Genomic DNA, 27,080 nt, shown 5'->3' with positions numbered 1-27,080 from the left:
ATTATTTCAGGAAGCAGTTTGTTCTGAAACAGGCCCGTGTTAAGCGGTGTGGTGAACACCTGACGCGTTAGGTCTGGCCAGAGCACAGACAGCAGGAGTTACAGCTATGGCTTTTACTGGAGAGCGCGGCTGATCTGGGAGCAGCAATATTTAAGGATGCTGAAGGTAGGAATATTTTCACTCGCTTTATTTCCTCATTTGTCTTCATGAGAGTTCAAGCAGCTTGCTCCAGTTCATTTCTTTTATTCCCTACTTAGTGTTATGTATTCCTAGAATCCCTAGGGTGGAAAATATTAACCGGGAGAATGTTTTGCCCTCTGCTGTTATATGGTCTAATTGACTTTGTTACAGCTCTTGATCTGCTTTTTCTTGGCTCAAAATCGAGTCGCTAGAATTGCACTCCCACGTTTTTCTGGGTGGCAAAGAACCTGTGGAAAGCTGCTCCTTTTTAAGAGTTCTTTTTTAAAAATATGTATTTGGCTTACATTTTCAACCAATAAACCGATTCTCCCCCCACCCTCATCAAAAGTGAAATTGGTAAGGGGCTCCGAGGTTTGATGTATCGGTTCTTACTCATTTGGTGAGAGGGTTACTTGGCAGTTACTAACAGCAGACAGTGCAAAACCATCTACTGCGGCGTAACCTCTGCAAAAGCAATCTGTATTCGCAACATTTCTCCATTTACACACCTAAAAATCTGTCTCTCCTACAAACGCGAGCACCGCTGATCTTTACCTCGGTACCTGTACAGCCAGAACGCACGCTTCTCTTAGGTAATACCGAACAAGAAAACGGTGCTAAATTCTAAAATCAGGATCAGGCATTTAATAGATTCAGGGTTTTTATTAGTTTTCCATGTGAGCATTACAATTTATGATACATCATGTCTAGTTTTACCTCCAGAATGAATCTAATTTAGTACATCACGGTATTAGTAAAAACAAGCCTGGTAAGTGGGCTAAGCTTCCGACCAGCATCTTCGTATCCTTCAAACAAGGCAAGCTAGAGTGTCGATCACTTCACAGACATTTAGGTAGTGTTTCCCAAAAACGGCCCGGCCCCAAATTAAACTAGGAAGCAGATACAATTTAAAGCAGGAAAGACTCCTTTGGTCGTTCCCCTCCCCCCAGCAGAATTTAATTAACAGCTATGGTTTTGCCTCATTACAGTTTTGGACTCTCATTTAAAAATCCTGGAGTCTGTCGGGATGGAATCGTACGTGCCAGTCGCCCGTGTTCGGCGGCACCTCCTTACCGGTAGCCAGGTCCCGGCTGGGTGTAGCCCTGGGGGCCGAAGGGAGGCCGGTTGCGGGCGTAGGGGTTGGGTGTGCTGGGCGGGGGGGTCATGGTGCTGCCGGGCGGGGGGGTGAAGCCGGGCCGCGGCTGGTAGGTGCCAGGGGCCGCCTGGGAGCCGGGGGGGCCGCTGTAGGGGGCGGCCTGGGAGGCCTGCGTGGTGTAGGGCTGCGGGGGGTAGCTGCCCCCCGGGTACTGCGGGGGCTGCTGCGCCGGCAGCTGCTGCGGCTGCCCGGGGAAGGCGGCGGCCGGGGCCGGGGCCGCCGGCTGGCTGTAGGCCGGGAACTGCTGGGCTTGCTGCGAGGGGGTTTGCTGCTGACTGTAGCCTGCTGGAAAGGCAAAGAGCAAGGTGGGGTGAGAGAGAGCAAAGAACCATGGGCACCTGCAGAAACACTTTTTTTTTTTTACAGCGACAAACACAGAACAAGGCAGTAAGCACAGAAAAGGCAAACCAAGAATGAATGCGAGTTTTCCTGCCTTTCACATAAGCACGCTGCCTGGGTTTTGGTGCACTACCGTGGCAGCACAGCAACACTGAAAACAGTTAGTATAAAATTGTTTTCCCGTGACTGACAAGAAATTAAAAAAAAAAAAAAGACAAATAGTGTTTTACTACCATGGTGTCACATGAAAAATACTAAGTCTTTGTTGGCAAATGAGGCAAAATACAACCTTTTTCCCCAAATAAAAACTCAAAACTAAACAGTCACAAAAATATTGTCAGGGTTTAATGTAAGTCATACCTTTGGTTAAATCATAGGTCTTTTCAGTTCTTTAGATATGAAAAAGTTGTGCAGAACAGAATACTTTAGTACAAAACTTCCATTTAAACATGTCCCAAACTTGACTTTTCTGTATAAAGCCAGCTTCCAAAAGGAATTTCTCTTATTGAAAACTTTAAAATGACACAGAGTCCTTTTATGAAGAAATAGCTACTTTTATCCATCATGAAACACACCTGCAGCTACTTGCAATGAAACCTCTCCAGTGACTGGAATCCTGTCAGCATTAAACACCAGACACACAAATTATTAAAAGTGTACAGCCCTAAACAGAAAGAGTAAGGGTTGAAGAATGCACTGGAGTAAACTCACCTTGAAACTGGGATCAGAATTTACTCATGAGACAAACCTCTGAAGGGTCCATTTTTACTACCATGAGTAAATAGCCACATTGTTGCCTAGTAGATCTACAAGAGTGGGAATGGATCCTGCTCTTGGGGGACATGGGGTTGAAAGGAGACAACGCTCATGGGAACAGCAGCAAAACAAACAAACAAACAAACCCCATGAGTCAAGATCTTCAAAGGCTGCTGTCACTAGGTCCTCAAAAAAAAAAAAAAGGCTGTTTCTGCAAGATGAGGTTAATCATGAAGTAAGGTATGAGAAACAGAGGAGCCCCAGAGCAGTTCTGGTGGTGTTTCATTCTTACTTGAAGATGGTGTTGATTAGAATGCAGAACTCGCATTGCACTACAGCTTTCACAGGAACTTCTCCAGTAAAATAATGGATTAGATGATGGTAGAATATGACTAGAAAGCAGATGGAAGCTCCTTTTTTTTTTCCCCCACTCAGTTTTTAAGCCTACAGAAAGTCAGATAGACCCTTCTACTTCCAACAGGCTCGTTACTTCTTCTGAAATTAGACTTCAGAAAGTCTGTCACTGTCTTCTAATTACAAATGTGGGGGTGAGAAATCTGCAGAGAACAAGATACCATTTAGAGACCCAAATCAACCAGCTCTCGCACAGCGCACAGGAACAAGGGCTGAGGCACAAACCTTCAGTTCCAAGTTTTCTAGGGTTCTTGTCCAAGATAAACATGGAATTTCTTCATAAGCTCTGCAAGTGTTCTCATCTACATCAAAATTGATGCACTCCCACTGTATATATTGCACACCAAAATAAAGGCCATATGGGCTCCATTCTGAGCGACTTAATGGTATGGGAGTCTTTTGTTTAGTTTAAGGAAGATTGTTTGAAACAAGGAATGATAAATGCTTTGTATCATTTTCTGAAAGTATTAAGCAACTTGCAATTTGTTATGGAATCTGCTGCTACAGTCTCATCCCTGTACTTTAGCTGGATTATGATTCCTAGTACATACTATGCATTATTAGATGCCAGCTGCTTCTAAAGTAAGTAACTCAAAGTTCCGAAGTCAAGTTTATTTTGGGTATACGCAAAAGCCAGCTCTTCGTATTTGACTGCACATAAAAGTGCCAGGAGACTTTTAGCAGAAGAACGGTTTACTTGAGGTATCAGCAAAATGAACAACTAAAAAAACCTATCTCTTGAAAGTTTATCTGAAATTACAGTATTTACAATAGCTAAGGATTTACCAAATGACAACTATAATCACTGTTCACACCACTAAATTTTGTTCATGGAGATCATTCTAGACGCAAGAAATAGGGGCCATCTTCATATACCTCTGATATTTAAGGAAGCTAAATTGGGATGTTTCAGTCACTTACTTGCTAGAATCCCAAGACTGCAGAAGTTAATCCTGAAGACTGCTCATACTTCGGGTGATTCACTTTGCCTACCTTTCTAACAATGCATTCTGCTGATTAATAACGGTAGTCTGCTTTTGGTCACAATCAAGTAGGATTGAGATACCAGAACTCCAACTACATACTAAAAATATAGACAGCTACAGTGTTCTCTTACTGGTAATTTCTGAATTGTGACAGTTCCCATCAGAAGCACCGGCACTCAGGCTGCTCAGCACCCTGGCCTGCCCCACAGGTTCAGGAACCGAAGCTCACAGGGTCGGGCACCGAAGGAGAGGTTCAACAGCGAAACTGCCGTTTGAGAGAGCTGCTTACCTGGGTACTGCATACCGTACTGTTGCTGAGGCTGAGCCTGCGGCTGCTGAGCAGGATAACCAGGCTGTTGGTACTGTTGATACATCTGACCTATGGATCAAAAAGGTATTTAGTTGAAGCCCAGTACCCTAGCTATATTATAAACACGCAGTGAACAACATCCTAACAAACAGTTCAAAATCACAGCAACAAACCCTCTCACAACATGTAAAAACTTTTTTAAGAAAGTCTGAACACAGGGAAGTTTGAGTACGTGTTCCACCTCACTACCAACCGAAACCAGTCTACAGATTTTAGCTTCTGAACCATGCCATTCTGAAGACTAAATGATGTTTATCTCTCCCCAACAGAATACATAGTTCTAATTTGGCACGGGAGGCTTACTATTTCACATTAGCCATGCACCTTAATTAGTGCTACTCTGGTAGGTAACAGAGCAGGAATCTTTAAACATCTTGGTAACTGCTCCAGAACTTACACTGTAAATTAAAGTACTTCAAAAGTGAAACATGTCCTCAGATTGTCTGTTTATATTAGGTTATAGATATAAAAATGTATATTTTATATATAAAAAATATATATATTTTACTTGCTGTAAGCCAAGTTTTCTTAAGAGACCCAGGGGTATGTATACACCCTAAAGCAAAAATAAAACCATACATTCTTAAGCTTGGGTATTCCAATTCAATGCTGATTTTTCCTAAATTCACTGTTTCCAATTTCTTGGCAAGAAGAGGCAGAATATTTGTTTAGACTTAACCTATGGGCTCTGTTTAGGCCTTATGCTTCTGCTGTTTTTCAGTTTAGTAACAGGCACAGTCAAAGAACAAGAACAATTATTTGCCAAAACTAAAGCTTAGCTGAACTGGAGCAGACATGGAAACTTTACTATTATAAAGTGTTACTGTACTATTATTCATTCTGCAAAGATCAGCAGACTGTATAAATATACTGGAATCTGTATCTTCTGAACTGCACCAAGAGAAAAGCAACTCGGCTCTGCTCCAAGTCCTCCCCGCCCTCTGTGCACACTGCTTTAAAAGAACTCCTTATTTCGTCTTTTCTCTGCGTTACCTGCAGCTGAAAGCAACGGTATTTTACACACTAAGGTGCTGAAAATATTTTACATCGGTGCAGTTGTTCAAAATATTACTTGGTATGCAATTATTGTGGGATGAAGAGTGCTAAACGCAAAGCTTGAAGAGAATTTAACCCTGTTAACTTGATAATTAAGAATTAGAAACTCAGAATGCATGTTTTCTGTTTCTTGAACTCAGTTGTTATAGGGAAGTTCTGGGAGAACAACCAGGAAGCTGCCTGTCTCGGCATAATTATCCACAGGCTAACAGGGAGACCACACTGGCACCTGCTGGAGATCCCAGGTAAAGGGATATGAAAGAAACAGCATGGAGTTTTTCCAAAGCTTTCTGAGAAGGCTTGCTGTCTTCACCAGGGTTGAAGTGTTAGTGAGGAGCAGAGAGGTGTTCCAGTGCCGTTCAAGAAAACATTCTTAATTTACAGCCACGAATGCAGTCAGAGATCCTATGGGTCCCTAAACACACAGTTTTCCTCCTCACTGGCTTTTTACTCTGAAAACAAGATGAGCTACAGCATCAGTGTCTGGTTTTGTACTTAGCAGTGCTTATTGCAGTCAAGGATCTGCCAGCATTTACCATTGTTCCTGTGCACTGAAACAGTCATTTTAGCTTGATTCCGAAAAAAGACCACATAGGTATATTCACACAACATTCTTTTCCCTAGAAGATCATGAAGTGCTTACCTGAATGAACTTTTACATCTATTTCAGCAAAGACTAAGAAAGTCTCCACATCTGTACATAACTGGTTCTCGCGTGTGTTCAGTGACTGGATTTAGTGGTACAAAAGCACTGGCGTGCCACAGGAGACTGCACTACACTGAAACGTCTTTGTTGTACTGATTTAATTCAAACTAGTGAATGCTTAAACCTTAGCAAGGGAGGCAAGCCGTTCATTAGTATCGGCACACAGAGGTGAGGTGACTTGGTATTCACAAATAACAACAACTAATAACCAATTATAATCATCATAACATCATTTATTGGCAAAGAATGCCATTAAAAAATAATCCCCGATATACCAGAATGATTGACACGTGACTGTGTCAATGTTTATGCTGTGAACTCTGATCATGCACTACTGAATTATTCACTTGGTGTACATCAGTGCACATTTGTAACCTAAGATTTGAAACTGAGGTTTTTACCTTAGTTACCATTTTACTTCTATCCTCAAAATACTGGGAAGGTGCGGGGGAAGCACAGCTTGGGGTGTTTTGGTTTTTTGAAAAGTGAACTAGTATTTTAAAACTAGTTTTAAAACTAGTTTCTAAGAAGAACGTGCTCTGCGCCAGCAGTGCCAGTTGCGTGAGCCAATCCTGTTTAAAACCGAACCATCAAAACGTATCCAAAGTTCTGGCTGAGCCATGGCCCTGCACTGGTTCTCATCTCGGCTGTACAAGGGCAGGACGGGGCAGCACAGGTCCCCAAATTACCCCTGGACTGAGGTGCAATCAAAACAGTGAAGTACGGAAAGCTACTCCATGTTTCAAAGGAAAGTCTTTGAACGCTTTGGATAAAAGCAACTTAGTTTACGAAGAAAACTCAGAGGCTGATAATCACACATATATTACCCAGCTTTGGTAAGAGACTGCTATTTACCATATGCATACAATGCACAGCATCAGCGCTCCCACTAGTATTTCTGATGAACAAAGTGCAAGAATGACTTCTGATCTCTTCCCAAGAACTGAACCACCCTATTTTATCCATAGAGTGAAGAAAATGTAATCAATACTTAACATATTCCAGTGGTAATGACAAAAACTGCACAAACTACAGACCAAAACCTTCATAATTAGTGCTGCTGTACTTTTACATGCAAAAAAAAAAAAAAAAGGACTTGGACAAAGGTATAGCACAGTTCAGTGTTTAAAAAACAAACAAACCAACCCCACTATACTTTCCTTGACCCAAGTTTAGAAAAATCATTACATCTAATCTGATACATGAGCCTAGACAGCTGCTTTCCTAAGAAAGATGAGTTTTGCTGAAACAAGTACTTTTTCCCTTCCCTGGTGTTAGCAGTTAGGATTCCAGCCTACTGCTGCTAGTGCTTAAGTGTTTCACTTTTTTGTTTCAGTTCTAGTTTAACATCAACACTTAAAACCTCATACCTTATTGTATTTAAGTAAAGTAAAAAGGCTAAATTCATAGAATACAAGTTCAGTAGCTGAGAGTGTATTTTTTGAATATTAATTTTTCTAGCTGCTGACAGAAGAACCTGAAGCACTTTTTTCCAAAAGTAACTTACACACACAAACACCAAACAGTTGTTATATCTTTAAGCTACAAAGGTGTCTCTTGCCATCTCATTTATACCACTTGAATAATTCTTAGAGAAGTAAGCAAAAAGAAAAAGCTGAAAGCAGCAAAACAAGTGTTTTACAAGCTCCACTGTCACCAACAGCATTCGTGCCTGCTTAAATATTATGCCTAACTACAAATTGCTCAAATACTCTGCTCAATCAAAATGTTACTGATGCCCTTCAGCCAACATGTTCCAAGTGACTGTGGATACTGTCATCACCCTCAATAATGCCTCTCTCATTTACCTCAAGCATTACATCAGTATAGAAAGCAGCAGAGGGTTGAAACTTGTTTCTACACCAACAAAGAAACAACTTTATATTGTGCTTCGTAGGGAGGCAGAAATACCAAAGCAAGTCATTCCATAGACAGTTTCATCCAGAACTATGCAGGTCTGAAGGCTCAGTGCTCTTAGAAAATATCAATAGAAAAATGATGCCCAAATGTAGCAAACCTCTGAATAGGTTTATTTTTAGAAGTCAAATAACATGTAAAAGGGTATAGTACAAAGGAATCTGAATACCAGAGTTAAGACCTTAAGCTTTAAAGGAGGGCCAGCTGAGGGTCTCAAGAGTTACGCAGGAAAACTACAATGCATATGAGACAGTTACAGGGTTTAACCTGACTAGCACAGAGCCATAGATAGTAAAGAAGCAATGCAATAACGGCTCTGTTTCGTTAGATGGAAATGATGAGTAAACATTTTTAATTCACAGTAGACAAGCCAACAAACTGTTAGCTGAGTGAAAGCAACTACTAATACTGCTTGACACAACACACAGGGTATGATATGAACTAAGTTTTTCATGTATTTTTAAAGTACAGCGTATATAAATCTGCCTTACAGCAAAGTGAGCACGGATGCAAGTAGCAAACAGTACCCTGAAAGTCCCCCTCACGTTACATCACCTACCCTTTTATATAACGCTACTGCTCCACCTGCTGTTTCTGTATTGAACAGCATGTGAGGAAAAAAGTTTTCCTGCCTAGAGGCATAGATGAACCTGTACTTTGGTATCAACTTTCGAGTCTGCTAACTGGAAGTCATAGCTACTGATAACTCAGATTCAGACACCATCATTCACGTCTTAAATAGAAGAAAAACCTGCTGCTTACCTTCCACCTGACCAGTCTGCGGCTGTGTTCCAGGGTACGGTGGCTGCTGTGCCTGAACACCAGGGGGATGGGCTGCAGAAGAGGAGGAAGCAATGCTGTCTGGTGTTCCTGATCGCTCTTCTGCAGGGGCACTGGGTGGTCCTAGCAGAGCAAAAATATATTGCAGTACATGAAATGAACAGAGAGTTTGAATTAAGAAAAAAATCTAATACAAGACCATTCCCTTGCAAAGTTTTTAATATTTTTTCCAGTTTTCCATAGATTTACGTCTGAGACTGTCACGCCCAAGCTAAAACGAAATATATTTGCCTATCTAAACTCTCCTTTGAAAATATTGGGGGGGGGGGCATGTTTCCACCTGTCTCTAGGCCACTCAAATTTCATCCTTCCAAGGAACCTGACCCGTTCGTGGGATAAAACCCTGCGTGACAACATAGTTTTTCCACAGCTTCAGGTGTTAACCTTGCACATGTACACTGAAGACTTGCTACGTGTGGACAGAATATGCACTTACGTACCTATTCTTTCTCATCTGGAGCAAAGGTGCAAGGCTGCATGAAACTGTTCAAATGCGCTAGTGTTTTACTGTGGCCCACATGGGCCCACGCAACAAAGTGTTTTACCAACAGTCATACAGCATGTGAACAGAAAACCTCCAAGGAATGTATTAAACTCACACTCTCAGACAGGATATGGCAGGCTTCAGTCTAAAAGCAATTGTCAGCTTCGATAATTCTGAAAATATTCCAGCTAGCACCCAAAGAAAGCATGGAAACAGAGAATTCAGACTTTCTCTACATTAGCGAGAAGTTCAGAAATATGCATGTGAGTGGCTATAATATAATACAATTAAATGCAAAGTATTTTGTTAGAAACAAGGGAGCTTAAACCTGGAACTTTCCAGCTATTAGTTACATGAATGCTACCCACGAGACACTACTTTCAAATACATGCTTAAAGTTAAGTACAAGAATTAGAATTGCTGCAAATTCACTTTCAATTTTAAGAAAGTTATATCTACACAATATAAATATGCATCCAACAAGCCCTTAATTGTGTTTTCATGTTACCCTTATTAGGGGGAAAATGAATCAAATCTGCCTACTTCTGGTTTTGCCTTTATACACGTAACTGCAGGATTATAGCTTTAGAAATGGGATTTCTTATATCCTGCTTAAACGGTCCTCTGTTAAGTTCTCTGTACATTCAAAGCATGGTCAAGTCAGTTCACTCTGTCAGAAGAATTATGGAGACGCATAAACATTGAAGTATCACTGATGCTATGATCAAAGCATTAACTGACACTGAGGCTTTGTACCAAAAGACAAACCATCTCCTTCAAACATTAGCTCCAATTTTCTGCTAGTTGTACTTCACATTCTACTCTATCACTTCATTGTTCAGAGGTAGCCCATTTTAAGTTTTCAAGTACCATCAAACCTTTATCTGGTTTGTGAAATAACGATGCCGTGACAATACCCAAAACGTGCCATGGAAGAAGAGATCACTCAACAGGCCTGATCCACAGACCAGTACCCCAATCTGAAGACAACCACTCTGTCTGCGGGTACAGCCTTGGATCCTGCACAGTCGCAGTCACACAGTGCAGATCTATTCCTATCACTCCACACTTTTGTCAAGGCAGCCGTACTGTAAAAACGAGCTCCAGTTGCTATTAGTTTGCCCATCTGTATCATTACTTCACACATCACATAAAATTTACTTGCTCTAAAGTTGAGAATACACAGCAAATCCTGTTGGCTAACAGCAGTTTTATTTTCAGGTTTCAATGCTACATGAAAACTTGCCAGACCCACGCAGATTCTGTGCAAAATCACTTCTCTATATTCTGCATCACACTCGCTATTATGTCCTATGTTGCTTTTCCAGCTTCAGTTATCCCATCTTAAGTTGACTGCATTCAGTTTAGTATAATCAGGTTTTGTATGTTTAGCATTCTACTACTAGGTAGGGCCAACAGTCATGCAGATCTTCAAGAATAAATATAATTCAGACAAGTATGTTATTCCTTTCTGTTAACAGTAAAAAAGTTGACACTATTTACTTTTGAAATGAAACAGAGGAAAGGCAGGGTCGTACAAAACATTCTGACTGACCCAAACAGCAGAAGCACAAGCCAAGAACATGAACTGCAAGGTCAAAGCCTAAGGCAGAGCAGTGGATACTGTTTTTCTATCACTGGCAGATACCAATTAAGTTACTCTACACAATAGCTTTAAATAATTCAAATAAAAAATCTTAAGCCATTTTCTACTCCAAGCTAAAACACAATGCTAAAACCAACAGCAACATTTCAACATTTTGTATACAGAAGTTAGCAAACACAGTTACAACACCTTAATACACCAAGTTTTAGAATTCTGAAAAGAAATAGTGAACACAGAACATAGCTTAATACATCCAAAATGCAAATGCTTTGTTACAAATGAAGATTTGAGTCATCGATTATGAACAGGTTTTGCTTTCCTTTTCATAAGGTGTATTCTTACCTGACACCTGATCATCTGTCAAGCCAAACGCTGACATGACGTTCTTGCTGATTTCATCCTGGTTCTTTAGCGGATCAAATGCAGACATGCTTGCTGCTATAACTTGAGTAGATGGCTTAACATTAGAGTCAGCAGCAGCAGGCTTTTCTTCCCTACCATCTACAGCATCTACAAAACAAAATGCCCAGTTATTAATTCTTGCGAACTGAAACACCATCATACATATATATTGTACTACAGCAACTTTAAAATTGCATAGTTGTGGGGGTTTTTTTAAATGTTTTAACTGTTGAAATGCTTATGTTAGGGTAACAGTGATGAATCAGTGATGTATCTGAAACTGTGATGAATCACAAAGCTTAGGTTTCACTGTACAGTTACTTAAAGATACACTGACACTGTGGAGTATCAGTATCACGTATCACACTGTCTTAAATTCAAAGGTACAAAGCTCCTGCTTCAAACAACTTGTTCTGGTATGACTTGCCTACAGAGAATTCAAAATTAAGAAAACTTACAGAATAGGTTCCAGTTTATTACAGTGTTTTATCAACCGCAGTTTTTGTTTTGTTCTATCCCCTTCTCCCCAGATTCTTCCTAAGCTGACAGGTGAAGTTCATCTCTTTGCAATTATACAAGTAACACTGAATCACTCAGAAACCCCTTACCTAGTGGAGTGCTACATTTTCTCTTAAAAACAAACAAGTGCAGATAGGGTTTAGACTGGGTAGACTTTTGTTTACACTCTAAGATCATCACCCTAACCTCCTTCCAAATGGTTTACAACCAGAATCCACGGTATTCCACTGAAATTAGTAATTACTTATATTGTAGGAACAGGAGCTGGGATTTTTTAAATAATACAACCAATAAAACTTCAAAATGTAAAATACAAAAGCAGCGTTTCCTAAAAGAAAGGCTGGAGCTCTCAGTTCGCCTCTTTACTCAGAACACTGTACTCCATGACTTTGTGTCGTTATTTTCTGTGTCCAGCTCACTCAAAATCTGTAGTTAAGCGCACAAAGGTATAGTTTTTACAGTACAACAGCCCTAAGCTAGGAGATCAATGCCTCAAAACTGGGAGAAGACAACTTCCTTCCCTGTTTTGCCCTCCCCCGATAATCCTTTCCCACCCCTACCTGCACCCTTGTGCTGCTTACCCTGAGACAGCTCTAATGCTGGTCTGAGCTCAAAATGTGTGGATTCAATTTCCTAACCTGGCAAAAAAAGTGGATATAATTTTTGCTGAATTCACTTTTTACTGTTTTAGCGAATCAAACTTGCTTAGCAACATGACAAGATAAGCACCAGAGCTAGCCCAAAGTAAGCAGTGGGAGTGCTCAGCTGCGAGCAAGAACTCTTCAGCAACAACAAACTATTAATTCAGCTCAAAGCCCTCTCAAAATGTTGCGGTGACTCACAAGTGTTAGTTACAGCACTTTCATACATTACAACAATAACTCAGACGTTGAAGTTCTATTCCTAAGTTAACTTAGTGCTTTACTCCAGATAATTTGAATAAAAATTCTGCCTCTGAAATAACTGAAGCATTAAAAACTAAGTTCTGGACCATCAAGCAACAATTACGAATGATCGCAACCAGTATTCAAGCCTCCATTTGTCACTTTGTTAAACAACACACAACTTGGCAAATCAAACCAAACAATACTTTGCCAGGCTGCCTACCACTTTCAGGCAGATTAGTGGAAAGCCCTGGTTCAGCTGGTGGTTCTAAGCAGTCCAGTAAACGATTGACTTTATTGCGAAGTTCTATCAGCTCTCGACGCAGATATTTCACCTGATTAGATTCTAGGGGTCTTGGTTGTCCATTCACTGCAAAACAGCAATTAGATAAATTTAAGACTGTAGTAACATTTTGACATCCAGTTTAAAATTGAAAAAAAAATATTCCCAACTTTTACTTGCTTGTAGCATCATCATCCTCTGTGGAGTTTAAAGTGACGAAGTTTAGTCAACACAGACTGAACTCATTCTAGAACTTACTGTTCCTTTAATATAATCTCAGTTCAGCATAATCCACACTACCAGAACTGCAGAGTAAAGTCTGCGGTAAGTTTCTGCATCATTTACTCATTTCCATGAATATACCCTGAGCAATACAAATATCATACTTGGTTGTGGAAAGCTGTCCCTTTAGAAAGCGCCTTTAGAACTAATGCAGCATATACAACACTGCTGCAATTCATGAATAAGGTCAGTGTCCAAGTTAAAGGCTGCCTGGGATTCCTTGGAACTATGTGCTAATTTACCAATAGTAGCTTGAAAATAAAGAACTATTTTATACAAAGGCCAAAGGATAAATGTTAAAATCTATTAAACTTTAAGCAATTAATGTTAGTTTTTAGCAGTGTACTCGGAACACAGCAAGACAATCATCTTAAATTTCTCACGCACCTGTGAAAAAAAACCCATAAATGCTGGAGTGGAAGGTAACATGGAAAATAACATTAAGAAAAAACCATTGACCACATATATACGTATGCCAAATACTTTAAGCAATCTTATAAAAAAGAAGTAGTTTCAGTTTCCGTAAGTTCAAATGTCACATGAAACATCAAGAGAAAATAGATATCATGTACTAATCCAGTATTTTTAACTTACTGATTTCATTCTTCTGAGGTGACAAACTGAAAGTTTTTAGTACCTTCCAGTGAAGCCCACTGCCTGAATTTTAATAAACATTATTAAAAAAAAAAAGAAGACAAACAATCTTCTATACTTACCAAACAATGTCAGCTTAAGTATCCTACTGCACTGAATTGCAAAGGAAAGATCTGAGCTATCAAAAATTGTTATAAGATCTCCATCTGAAAAGAACATGAAAAAGTTACATTAAAAGCAAAGCCTGTTAACCACTGAACTTCACACTAGGGCAGAAATGTTACTTCATTACTCAAAAATAACTGTCCCTATTTGATTCTGAAGTTAATAGGAAAAAGTTTATTATTTTAGTGCGAGAATCAGCATGCAGGGAAATTATGCACAGAAGGTAAGACAGAAGCATGACTGGCTCCAAAAGGGAGCCTTCTGACATTAGCCCTTTTAAAGTTCCATATAGCTCATCATTCTTTTATGTTTACATACAGGATGAAACATGAGAGCTGAGTTCACAAAGTCCAACACCAGAAAGAATGATGCTGCCAGATATGGTTATATGCCTATTCCAAGTGGGTCCAAAACGGTGCTGTTCATGAACAGAAAGGAGAGTCAAGATAGATGGCACAAGCCAATCCCAACTCAATTTTTAAAAAACAAAACACGCACACTAACAAGGGAAAATTTTGAGTGACTAGAACGCTTTCTCAGGTTATTCTCAGAACACTGAGGTGCAAGACTGATTTTCAACAAGGGAATGATAATAAAGTTCCTGTGTAAAAGTGCATAATAAAAATATCTATCAGCCTTAACACACAAATAGGAATGCAGACGTGAAGACGTCAAAGTAGTCAGAAGAAAACTTTTCTCTCAAACCAGGAATCTGACATGAAGTCTCAACCCTTAGCCATTTATTTTTGTGTGTCAGATTTCAGAGGAACTCCCATCCCAATGCATCCTAATGAATTTGCACATCGCCAGTCACAGAAACTATATTGGAACTGTATGGGATCCTTTATTCTTAAGATGCAAAGGGCTATGCGTAACGCACTGCATGCCTTTAATCCTATTAATACCCAAAAGAGATACCAAGTTCCCATTAAGTCTGGTCTCTCACAATTTTTAACCTGAGTCAAGACAATCGACATTAACATCTTGGCTTACTCAACAAGATCACAGATAAAACAAGACTACTCTCTTTGGCAGGATGGATTTTCTGCTGCTTTAACATATTCAACAGATTATTAATAGATTAAATGAACACGAATTAGGCAGCGCAAAGGAAAGAGTGGGAATGCGTTATCAGGAAAACGTGTGTACCGGCAGAGGGCAAGAGAAGGGATAGCAGCACCACTTCCCTCCAGAACAGCCTGATGACTGAGAACTGAGATGAGACACTATCTAGTGAAGCTTCACCTTCAGAAACAACAGTGTTAGACAAATGACACACAGCTTGGAACAAAGCTGACTCCAGGCTACCAATGCTCCTCCCTAACACACTGTTACAAGGAGGCTCTGTGGACAGACAAACATGTTTTTAATTACAGATTACTGCCTAAAAATACTGAGATATTCCTTATGCACTGGTGACAAAGTTCCAACTGTATAAAAGTTATGGTTAAAATTTTCAAAGAAATGGTCATAAAACACATGATGGCAACCTGAAAAAGATCAAAACTTGAAGAACTACGTATTTTAATTTTGTCATACCTGACTACAAGTAACACCTCTGCAATGGAAGGTCTTCTTAGTATAGTACCATTAGTAACACCTAACAATGCCTGGCAGTCTTCAAAGAAGTTGCTTTCTAACAAAATAAACAAGGAATCTTACAAATACTAACAAACTGATGACATAGAAAATAATTTTCAAGGTTTCCTGAAAGAAATATTGTTGTCTCCGAAGATTTTTTGGTATCCTATGTCCTGTTCGCACTTTCACAATCTCAAAAAACATTGGTTGATAGCAATATCAGTCATGGATTCAGAGTGGAGACTGGAAAATCTCCAAGAATGGAGGCTCCAAAACCCCACTAGGCAACCTGCTCCAGTGACACACTGCCCTCCGGGCCAAAACTCATGCTCAGCCTTTCAAGCTGCAGTTTATGACTGCTGCCATCTGGTGCTACCGGAAGCAGTTTGGATTCAATGGTCTTTGCAACTCCCATTCAGTTAGCTGGAGGCTGCTATGAGCTCTGCCCTCAGCCTCCTCTTCAGCACACTAAATGAGCCCAGCTCCCTCAAGTGCTCCCTGTAGGCCACCCGCCCTAGGCCCCTCACCATGCTCACCGCATCCTGCTGGACCCCCTCCAGTTTCTCCAAGTCTTTTTAGCCTGGGGTGCAGGGGGCAAAACTGAGCACAGACTTCCTGGTGGGACCTCACCAGTGCCAGGAAGGGGAGGGTAATAGTGTCCCTGTTTGCCACCATGATCCATAACAAGACTTACACAATCAGACCCCAAACAAGTAACTTTATGAACGTTAAACAGTCCTTTCTCTTTGGCAGTAAAGTGGGGGGGGAGAGGGTGTCCCCTCCAACTCAAACACTTCTTCCAGCTTTTCAGTATCCTTTCCTAAATGCTGATACCAAAATCCACTGGTGTCTTAACACAAAGCCCTTCTATTCCATATTCTCCTGGTAACACAATAATTACTTCTCTTGCCAATGCACAACGTTAGCAGACCATCTTACGATGCTTTTTTGCCATACCTGTCAATACTCGGATTCACTGCCTGAACAAAGGTGCATGTTCTAAACAGTTTATCCTGCATAGCCAAATGAAAATGTGTATTAATACACACAGTTTACACGGATTAACGTCACCCAAAAGAATCCAGATCATTCCATCTTACTCTCCCTCACCTATTTTAACATTTATGTTGAAGGCATTAAGAATAATGTGAAGTTTCTATTTTAAATTGCTAGCAGAAAAAAAGGCTGAAAAGCACCAAGTACGGAATCTTGTTAGATCCATAAAGTCAGCTCTATGATTCTATTGACAGCCATCAAGCTATTACCCAAGTAGAGCATATGCTAGGATTCATAAGGTATATGTATATGTCAAGCCATACAAAAGTCTGGCAATTTAAGTATATTAGATTTATCAAACAAACTTTTCATTTTAAGGAATGTCAATGAAGCTTAATTCCCATTATGATACAGATAGGAATATACAATGTTAATTATTTTCTATTGAAAAGTAAAACAGACTTTCCTTTATTTTCTCTACTAATCTTGTTATTTCAAGAACTTACCTTTCTCATTTTTACAAGGGACATAGCTTTCGCTCTCTACAATTTCCCATGTACCCTAAATATTCCCTGCTACTCCAATTATAATTGTTTTTATCTTTAGTATAAGCTAGTGACTCCCTTAACTTACCAATGGACTGGAAAGTATTTTAGCATTCATTCTGCATCATCGTGATGCATTCCAATTTTTATGACATTAGAAATTAGAAATGTTTAAGACATTAGAAATCTGCCTCATTATCCTTGGCCCTGCCAGCTATGCTTCCTCATCTACGAGCTTTATCTACCCTTGTATTTTTTTTTCTATTCCATTTTGGAAAAAAAAAAAAATCAAAAAAACCACCACCAAAAATGTAGTTTTCCTTCATTTTGGTAAATTTACCAAAGGTAGGGACATTACTGACTAGCACACCACCTTGATTACATGCCGTATGAGTTAATAACTCATTGGCTCTGACACAGACATCAACTTCTACTGTAAGGTAATGAAGAACAAGAACGAAAAGGCCAATCTCACATTAGGCACTCTAGTTTTAAATTCAAGCCTAACTTAAAAAAAAAAAGTAAAGTTTCTATTATTGGCTCCATAAGGGCTTTAGAATATGTAACTCAGTACCATGGTGTGCTTAAGATGCAATTCTACTCTTTAATTCATATAAATTCACTGCTGGCAGTCCTCATCGGTTTGTTTGGTTTTTATTTTGTTTTTTGGTTTTTTTTTTTCCAGACATTGGGTTTTACTAAATATTCAAGAACCTTAAGCAGGACATAAAAATGATTTCAAACCTAGCAGAGCAATTTCCTTAGTTCAGAAGTTTGAAAGATGCCCACCTTGAATATAAAACCTAACTCCACAAGGCAGTAATCAAACTGAAACTTCTTTTCCCTGGTAATTAATAAAAGCATCACATAACCTAAATATAAGTTAGGAATATGCTTCTGACCATCTTAGTCCACAAATCCAGAGACAGAAGGATTGGGATTTAAAGCTTCCTAGCCTCTCCAATTAAGCATACAGGTTTGAAAAAAACAAAATGTGTTAAATTCAAGGTTCCTGACAGTTTGATGAAGATACAAAGCCACAGTATTTTGCAGAAATTTTAAGTAGAAAATCCCATATCCAGGCCTGAAGATCACTAGCTTCACGTGTTACAGCAACAAGAAACAAAGCCAGGAGGGGCAGATGAAGCATTCTTCTGAACACTCAAAGAGTGTGCACACGAATTCTGAGAAGACCCAGATCGAGGTTGTAGAAGTAGTGGAAATCCTTAGACCACCTTAAGATATCTCCTCATAACAGATGAAGACAAGCATTCCTCCAGGTTTGGAGGGATAAATAACAAAATGGAAATAGCTAGAATGTATATATTCCAATGCTTCTAACGACTGAAATAGATTTAAAGAAGAATCTTAGCTTAGTGGAAACAAAGTCAAAAATACCACGGTCCTCATATGACAATCAAACTGAAGCCTAGTTCTGTTAACTTTTTCCTTAATCACTTGCAACTTCCTCTGATATTAACAACGTTTAAAAGTTCTTAGTAGTGATGATCAGCTAGGATAACATATACTGAAATTTCACGTCACAGTGGAGAAGTAGTACATTCTGAGACAAAGAAAGCTAAAACTGAAAGTAGAAGGTCTCTAGGCTGTGAAAGACAACCAAAGAATGAAACCATAATTACAGTCTCCATCATACACCATTATCTTCTTCAAAAGAAGATTAATCTTCTCTTCCTGGAAGCTATGCTAAGGCACATGGAGGACAGGGAGGTGATTCGAGACAGCCAGCATGGCTTCACTAAGGGCAAGTCCTGCCTGACTAACCTAGTGGCCTTCTATGATGGAGTGACTACATCAGTGGACACGGGAAGGGCTACAGATGTCCTCTATCTGGACCTTTGACATGGTCCCCCACAACACCCTTCTCTCTAAACTGGAGAGATATGGACTTGATGGGTGGACTGTCCCGTGGGGGAGGAATTGGTTAGATGGTCACATCCAGAGGGTAGTGGTCAATGGCTCAATGTCCAGGCGGAGATCGGTGACGACTGCGTCCTTCAGGGGTCCATCCGTATTGGGACCAGTACTGTTTAATATCTTCATCAATGACATAGACAGTGGGATCGAGTGCACCCTCAGCAAGTTTGCAGATGACACCAAGCTGAGGGGTGCGGTCGACACGCTAGAGGGATGGGATGCCATCCAGAGGGACCTGGACAAGCTTGAGAAGTGGGCCCGTGTGAACCTCATGAGGTTCAACAAGGCCAAGTGCAGGGTCCTGCACCTGGGTCGGGGCAACCCCCGGTATCAATAGAGGCTGGGGGATGAAGGGATGGAGAGCAGCCCTGCCGAGAAGGACTTGGGGGTACTGGTGGATGAAAAGCTGGACATGAGGCAGCAATGTGCGCTCACAGCCCAGATGGCCAACCTTATCCTGGGCTGCATCAAAAGCAGCATGGCCAGCAGGTCGAGGGAGGTGATTCTGCCTATCTACTCTGCTCTGGTGAGACCCCACCTGGAGTACTGCGTCCAGCTCTGGAGCCCTCAGCATAAGAAAGACAAGGACCTGTTGGAGCGGGTCCAGAAGAGGGCCACGAAAATGATGAGGGGGATGGAACAGCTCTGCTATGAAGAAAGGCTGAGAGAGTTGGGATTGTTCAGCCTAGAGAAGAGAAGGCTTTGCGGAGACCTTATTGCAGCCTATCAGTACTTAAAGGGGGCTTATAAAAAAAGATGGCATCAAACTTTTTAGCAGGGCCTGTTGCGACAGGCCAAGGGGGAATGGCTTTAAACTAAAGGGGGGTAGGTTTAGACTAGATATAAGGAAGAAATTTTTTGCGCTGAGGGTGGTGAAACACTGGCACAGGTTGCCCAGAGGGGTGGTGGATGCCCCATCCCTGGAAACATTCCAGGTCAGGCTGGACGGGGCTCTGAGCAAGCTGATCTAGTTGAAGATGTCCCTGCCCACGGCAGGGGGTTGGACTAGATGACCTTTAGAGGTCCCTTCCAACCCAAACCCTTCTATGATTCTAAAAAAGACAAGAGACAGAAGCATACACAAAAACAGAGAACTATACTTAAAGAACAGGTAAAAATGCAAAAAAAGGGACTAGAATCTGTAACCTAATGAAAAAGTATCCATCAATTTCCTTTTACCGTTCTCATTCCAGAAAGAAAAAAGAAATCAATTATGTGATAAGAGGAAAAACAAAACCACCACAAATCCACCGAGCTCTCTCCCGCTAGAGATCAAGACCCAAAATATTAGTCCTTCATTGAATATCAATTTTGATGAGCAGTGTCTCTCAAAAGCTTCATGAACCTGAAGAAACTGTCTCAGGGTCAAAGTGAAATTTTATTGCCTAGATGAGGGAACAAAAGTTATTTGACATTTTAGGTACCACAGACAGTGCTAAAGTTTCCTAGTGCTATTAAGAAAAATGAACCTGAATGCTTCAGTAACGTAGCTCTTTTACTGTACACCAGCATAAGTATCACACAATCTTTGATCTGACTAAGAGACTTTGGATTTTATCACTTCATTGTGAGTTTCATTTTATGAATACCACCCCTCTGTCCCAAATTAAGTAACTTATCCATGCCCCACACTGACATTCGAAGAGGGAAAAGCCCTCCGAACCCCCTTTCTACGCATCTCAAACAAGGCCCTTTTTATTCTGTGGAAGCCCTTCTTTCTTAAGGTTGCGTTTATTTAGCACTATTGATCGAGATTTTCTTTGAAACAACCAATGTCTGACAGATTCAAACCATCACACAGGGGCAAGATTACTTTTAGTAAGTATTTCAGGTTAAAATAAAAGTTTCTTCTAATCTTTACTGATGGAGGAAAACATCATCAAGAATTACTACTACATAAGTCCAGTTTTCAAAGCCCTGTAAGAGCTTGCGTTAAGTCACACATTTAGTCACTCCTCGCCTTCAAACCCACTTTATCACTGAAAACAAAAAAATGGTTAAATGAGTGGACAGAAGAGAGACCTGCAATAGCATCAGCTTTCTGCAACAGCAAAAAATGAACTTTCAGATAGCTGTTATTTCAGAAAAACAGGAGGAAATACTATGTTAAGACAGCATAACCACAAGAGATACAGCTTCTATTGTCTGATTCAAAGGATTTCACAAGAAATCACTTGCATTTGCCAATGAATTTGGACAATTTTGAAGAGGTGAATTTCAGAGTTTCTGTCCATAGATAAATCGTATCAGAGCAATGGTAGTAATTAAACCTTACCTTCATCTTTGTATTTTATTGTGACTTCATCATTGCTCAGAAGTTTTCCTCTAAAAACTCTTTGCATCATTAGCACCAATTCATCATAGGTGATATCTTCATTATGAATAGGAATTCTCCTAATATCTTCCCCAAGCTGAGCTTTGATGATCAGCTTCCCACTTAAGTCCAGCTGCCCATTCATGGTGGAGTCCTTATTGCCTGCAGACCTGTTAACAACAAAACATTAAAAACATTTTAGAAAACTAAACTGCTAGTTATTTAAATGTATCTGATGACAGTTCTGAAGCTTTCCATCTTTGGAAAGCATTACTGTCAGGAAGCTCTCCAGAGAACCTCTTTCGGACACATCCTATGATGCACTAATTTCTCAAACAATAAAGTGCACGATATATTAACTGAGCTCACGGGCAATGAAGAACTCTAAGATCCGACACTTCAAATTATCACAGTTATCACAGTTCCCAGTGCTCAGAATTTAAAAGTAAAGTTGTTTTTTTTTTTAAAAGCCAGGCAGCTTTTAAATATGCGTGACATTTAGAAATTTCAAACTTGGGTGGGTTTTTTTGTAAGATATCAGATGTAAACTGTCATGGAAAAAAGCTATAAAGGAACTAATATTCCCTAGGATTTGCTTTTGAGATACATGTATACATCTCTCTCAGGGAAAGAGAAATTGCAGCAAAAGCTGTCAGCCTTACAACATTTTATTGGTTACATTATCACCTTATTAGATTATTTTTACATCCCCCATAATTATGATAACCAGCAAAAGGCTTTTTTGCCTTTTTTTTTTTAAATTTAAGGAAAGACTGCCAGAACAAAATATCTTATTTCAAAGATTATAGGTGGTAAGGTGGCTTTACTAAGGGGATCATGTTGAATCATGCATTATTTCATGAACAAGTAAATGAAGAGCTAAACATTGGTTTTATTATCTGTATGATCAGAACACATGGAGGGTTCCTCTCCAGAAAGGAAAATAAAATTTCAAAAAAAGGAAAAATTTTGTGACTGACATGTTTTAACCAAGATTTTAGATTTTTAAAAGCTGCTCAACAGACCACACATTAGCTACTCATTAGGCTCAGAGCCACAAATCTGTTATGCAGTGTACATGGTCAGAACAGTCGGTTACTCTTGGTGCTTTAAGAGAGGTGGACAACCGCTCCAACTTAAAAGGAAGTGCAATAAAGCCATCTTGTGCCCAAGCAGCACACAGCATGTACTTCAGTTATATCTTTAACACTTTAGATAAGACAATTTAAAAACTATCACTTTGTATGAGGCATCTCTCGTTAAAAAACACAAAGGCCTTATCTTTAAAAGAAAAACAGAAACTACAGAGAAGTTATGAGCAGAGGAATGAAAAAAAAAAAAAAAAAAGAAGATCTAGACAGCTAGTCAAATGTCCTTTCTTCACCGTTTTGGACAGGGCCAAAACAATAGATATGGAATGATGAGCAATTAAAGAAGCAGTTATCTTAACATCTGAAGTACAAATACTGGAGATCTTAAAAGTAGGCAACCCTACACATCAAAATTGACATTTCCAAAGCCACATGTAGGCAAGCATGCTGTTTGTTCTCTTGTGCAAAAAGAATTCTTGGTAGAGATATGCAGGTATTTCTCCTTTACCTTTAAGGACGTTATAACACAGTGCTTTATGAGAGAACTGAATTTTGCTTTGGTCAGTCTATTTTTAAAGTACTGCATTGAAAATTACTTCGCTCCTACCAGAGAAACAAGACACTCAGCTAAAGCCTTTAATACATCATACCTTGATGCACCTATATATATTTAACTCTGCTGTTTCAATGGCAATGTTTTGCATTAAAAAGATGTAGTATGATGCTATCTCTAGATTGCAATTCAATTTCTGGGGGTTTTTTTTGTAATTAACTTAATTATAAAACAAACATTTCATGCAAATCCCTTTGTTTAGCCCAATGACATCCAAAAAAAGAGACAAGCAACTATTGTACAAAACTCATTCTCCTAATCAGACATAACAGGAGGTAGGCAGATACGGTCTAATTGCAGAGAAAAGGGACCTGCAATTAACACAGCCACGTTGCTGCTGAGACACTATGACGGAACAGTGACGTTTATAGTATCGTTAATGCTCGCTAATGCATTATTCATGTTTTGCAACATAGGAGTCTTGACTGCAGGCACATCAGCTCAGCCTAATTAACACTCTAAGTTGGTTGTAAAAGCATAGGTAAAAGCCCAGAAGTTGTTTGGGTTTTTTTTTTTAATTTAAAGCATTAAAAAAAATAAAACAGCATCCATCCGCAGGTTTTCTTTCACCTCCTTTCCAAAAACATGCATTTCTCATTACCTTGTCTGTCTTACTGATGCTGGATTATCGGACAGATTTCCCACCTCACTTCAGGACAGAGTTAGGATAAGCCGCCATGCACTATCAGTGCCAGAAAACAGGAAGCTGCATCCGAAAAAAAAGAAATACTTATTTACAGTCACACTTCCTTAGAATTATGCACTTCACATGAATCTTTCACTTTAGAACATCTTAACGAATATACCCAATTAAAAAAAGTCAGTTTTATCCATAACGTAACAATCAGATTTACACTTTGAGTATCGTAGAGTTTGAAGTTCAACTAAAACAGATCTCGAACAAGAGTTTTAATTTCATAATAGAAGTAGTTTATTTTTTCTAAATTTTGTAACTGCACGTAGGAATTCCTAACAGTAATGTGTTCCTTTCCAGGACAGTGATCTTCCCCAACAGCCTCAAAATATTCATTTGTATGGCCTCCATCTTAAAACCCCAGGTTAAATTAAAGAAAATAAACTTTGATTGATTTAGCAGTACAAAAACCTAGAAGTCCATTTCTTAGCTTAAGGCTGAAGCCTCTATGGCATTAAGTAGTGTGACTTCAAGGACAGACTGCACAGCATTAGGACAGACTACCAAGAGGAAAGGAGTAGTAATGCCACTTTCCCACAGGAAGAGCCACCAAACTGGGCAAGAAGGAAATGCAGTCAGAAACATACAACCGCTTAAGGATAGGATCTGCCCTCAATTCAGCTTAAGAGTGTGCTTTTTCTGCTGGAAAGCCTATGTGATGAGCCGCGTGAAGTTTATGCAGTCCACCTGTTTATTACACAAGTGCTTAATGCCCAGAGCTACAAGACAATTATTTAGTACACCAACCAGTCCAACAGAGAATGCAACTGCGCTCCTACCTCCCACCCAGTAAGTGTACCCTACTCGGCACTCTTCTCCAGCACACATGGCTAATCTCAAACATCCATGATCTGATTTTTAGATGATTCGCTGCTAGCCAGAGAGAAAAAGGAGGTTCCTCTCATCCACATGAAATTGGGCTTCCGAGCTCTCCTCTTTCAACTCAACTGGAAGTAAACTGGAACGGACAGGCACAAGACATACAGGATGGAAGCAGAGAGCAAGCAAAGCCCAGAGAACAGACAAAGCCCCTCTCTGGTTCTCATAGGGTGACAGCTGCTCCCCTCATCCTGGGTATGAAATGTTCACCTTTAAAAAGGGCTGTACTCGTTCCTGACAGGGAGAGGGTAAGACTGTTGTGACATACTAAGGCAGGTGAAGAGAGAGAGACTACTGTTCTGATTCCTCACTCACATTTTATTAAATGAGTAATGCATGAAGATGGTGCCCCTTTCACCCCAATCTTGCTACAGCTCCAGGTAAAATTTACTGCAATGGACAAATACAGGATACAGATAATGCATCTAAGAGTGGTTTAACTTACAGAGTTCATTTAGCTACCATCTCATGTTGTTTAAATATTGGAGCTGGGCACTGGTTTTGCTTCTTTAGCACTACAGTGTAAGCTACTTAGAAACTGACAACAGTAAGAACCGAACCTCATCTGTAATTCCTAAAGATACACATTTTGGTGGATACACGTGAGCTCCTGTGGCGTTTCAACAGATTGAATGCATCATTTGTGTCTTTGTGCAAGGAAACCAGCTACTGTAATGTCCTTACAGAACTATATTGTCTTATTTACCAACATTACTTACAGAAATCCGCTGTGTGTCTATCAACAACTATGAAAAGGTAACAGGAAAGCATTTAAATGCACTTTTTTTTGTCCAGCTGTTCTCCATTCTGCTTGAAGGTGTCCAGGTTTTAACAGACAGACTCTAAACACTGCACCTGCTTGCAACTGTTACAGAAAACTATGTGAAATGTTCTAATTATTGAATGACACAGCATTCAAGCTTTTCTTCCCTCACTGTGACATAGCTGAATGGATGACTCCCTTGAGAGAGTTTTTCAGAGAAGACATCCAAAATGCACACTAATGAGCTTTTTAACAGAACCAATCACAGCGCCTACTTTCTTGAAGGGGAAAAAAACCAACCAAACAAAAAAACATAATGTCTTCCTGTTTAAAAAAGACTCTTTTTTATAAGAATCACACTGACATCTTTCTAACCTTCCTGGTGTACCACATGCATTTTGGAGGTACAGATTTTTTCCTCCCCTCTCGGCTCACTTTCTGTTCACATCATGCACCAGTCTAAATGGTGCATGTGGACACTGACTGTCCAGTCTAAGTCAGTCACTTCAGGATCCCTTCTAAAGCCATGATGTCATAACCATGTTGGATTTCACTACCCTTTTTGCATTGCAGCAGAGAAAAACAGCCTTGCCTAAGCAAGGGAAGAACAGGCATTCCTGCTTCACTTTTTCCTGTCAAAACAGGGACAAGGAACAACAGAGTGAAGCATAAAGAAAGAGGGCCAAGCAGCACTGCCTCCCAAACCCCACTCGACAGAGCCATGAGAGTCTTCGCAAGACAGCTGGGGGGTGAGGGAGGGAGCAGAAAGGAGAAGAGTTCTTTTCCTTTTCCTCCAGTTCCGATAAGAGCAGGCCCGACCCAACGGGGAGCAGAAATCATAGCCATTCCCCGCCGGGAAATGAGGAGTCCGCAGTTCCTCCGGCTCCCAAGGGGAAAGAGGCTTGGTGAGCAAGGGAACACCCCCCTTGCGGAAGGAGGGAGGGGAGGCCTCTGCTAGCCCTCACCCCCGATTCCCCAGGCCGAAGAGGCCGGGAGGCGGGTTCAGCCTCCCTCAGGCGCGGCCGGGGGGACGCAAGGGGTCTCCCAGTCTCTCCGCCAGGGGCCGCGTCGCCCCTGGAACCGGGGAAGGGCGGGGGCGCTCACCCCCAGCCCGCAACCACCCCTCCCGCCGCCTTCACACACGCGGCAACGGCTCCCCCTGGGAACAGCGCGGGAAGGGGGAGGCGAGCAGCCCCGCTCTCTTACTCTGGCTTCTCCGCGGTCCCACCGGTGGAGGCCCCCCGCCCCGTCGGAGCCCGGGCACGGTCGCCGCCGCCGCCACCCGTACGTGGCAGGGGAGAGAAGGGGCTGGAGCGACGGCCGCAACTGCCGGGCCTGCGCGAGCCGCCCGCATGCGCACTCCAGCGGCCGGCCCGGCCAGCGCCGCAGCGCGCTTGCTCCGCCGAGGGCCCCGCCTCCCTCATCGCGTCGACGCGTCAGCGGGCGGGGGCGCGCGCGCCGCCGCACGCCCGGGCCCGCCCTCGCGCTGGCAGGGGCGTGGCAGCGCGAGCCGCGGCCGTCGGTGGGTGTCAGGGCGGGCGTGGCGCCGCGTTGGCGCTGTGGCGGCCCGGCCCAGCCCCGCCCCGCCCCGCCCCGCCCCGCCCTACCCCCCGGCTCGAGCACCCGCCGCCCCCCTCCACGTGCTTGTCACCTCACTCTTTTCTGCCACCCCCGTAGGGGTGGTTTTCAGCCGGTATTTACCAAATAGCCAGGCTTTGGGGCAAAAA

At 41.2% G+C, this 27,080-nt stretch overlaps 1 protein-coding gene across 1 annotated transcript; it reads right to left on the bottom strand.

Annotated features, from left to right (window-relative positions):
• Positions 1-812: 812 nt before the first annotated feature.
• On the bottom strand, positions 813-26,713 carry TFG (trafficking from ER to golgi regulator). The gene is made up of 9 exons (XM_076349889.1): positions 26,560-26,713; positions 23,619-23,723; positions 21,275-21,483; positions 13,897-13,980; positions 12,839-12,985; positions 11,153-11,320; positions 8,643-8,783; positions 4,121-4,210; positions 813-1,621 (listed from the first exon to the last, which is right to left on the bottom strand). Exons 3-9 carry the CDS (start codon positions 21,456-21,458, stop codon positions 1,251-1,253), a joined length of 1,185 nt encoding a protein of 394 aa, XP_076206004.1. The 5' UTR covers positions 21,459-21,483; positions 23,619-23,723; positions 26,560-26,713; the 3' UTR covers positions 813-1,250.
• Between the last annotated feature and the right edge of the window lie 367 nt (positions 26,714-27,080).

This window comes from Aptenodytes patagonicus, chromosome 1 (genome assembly GCF_965638725.1).
Source record: "Aptenodytes patagonicus chromosome 1, bAptPat1.pri.cur, whole genome shotgun sequence".
Classification (NCBI taxonomy): Eukaryota; Metazoa; Chordata; class Aves; order Sphenisciformes; family Spheniscidae; genus Aptenodytes; species Aptenodytes patagonicus.
The sequence above is the reverse complement of the archived record's forward strand: the minus strand, read 5'-3'. Positions and strand labels throughout refer to the sequence as shown.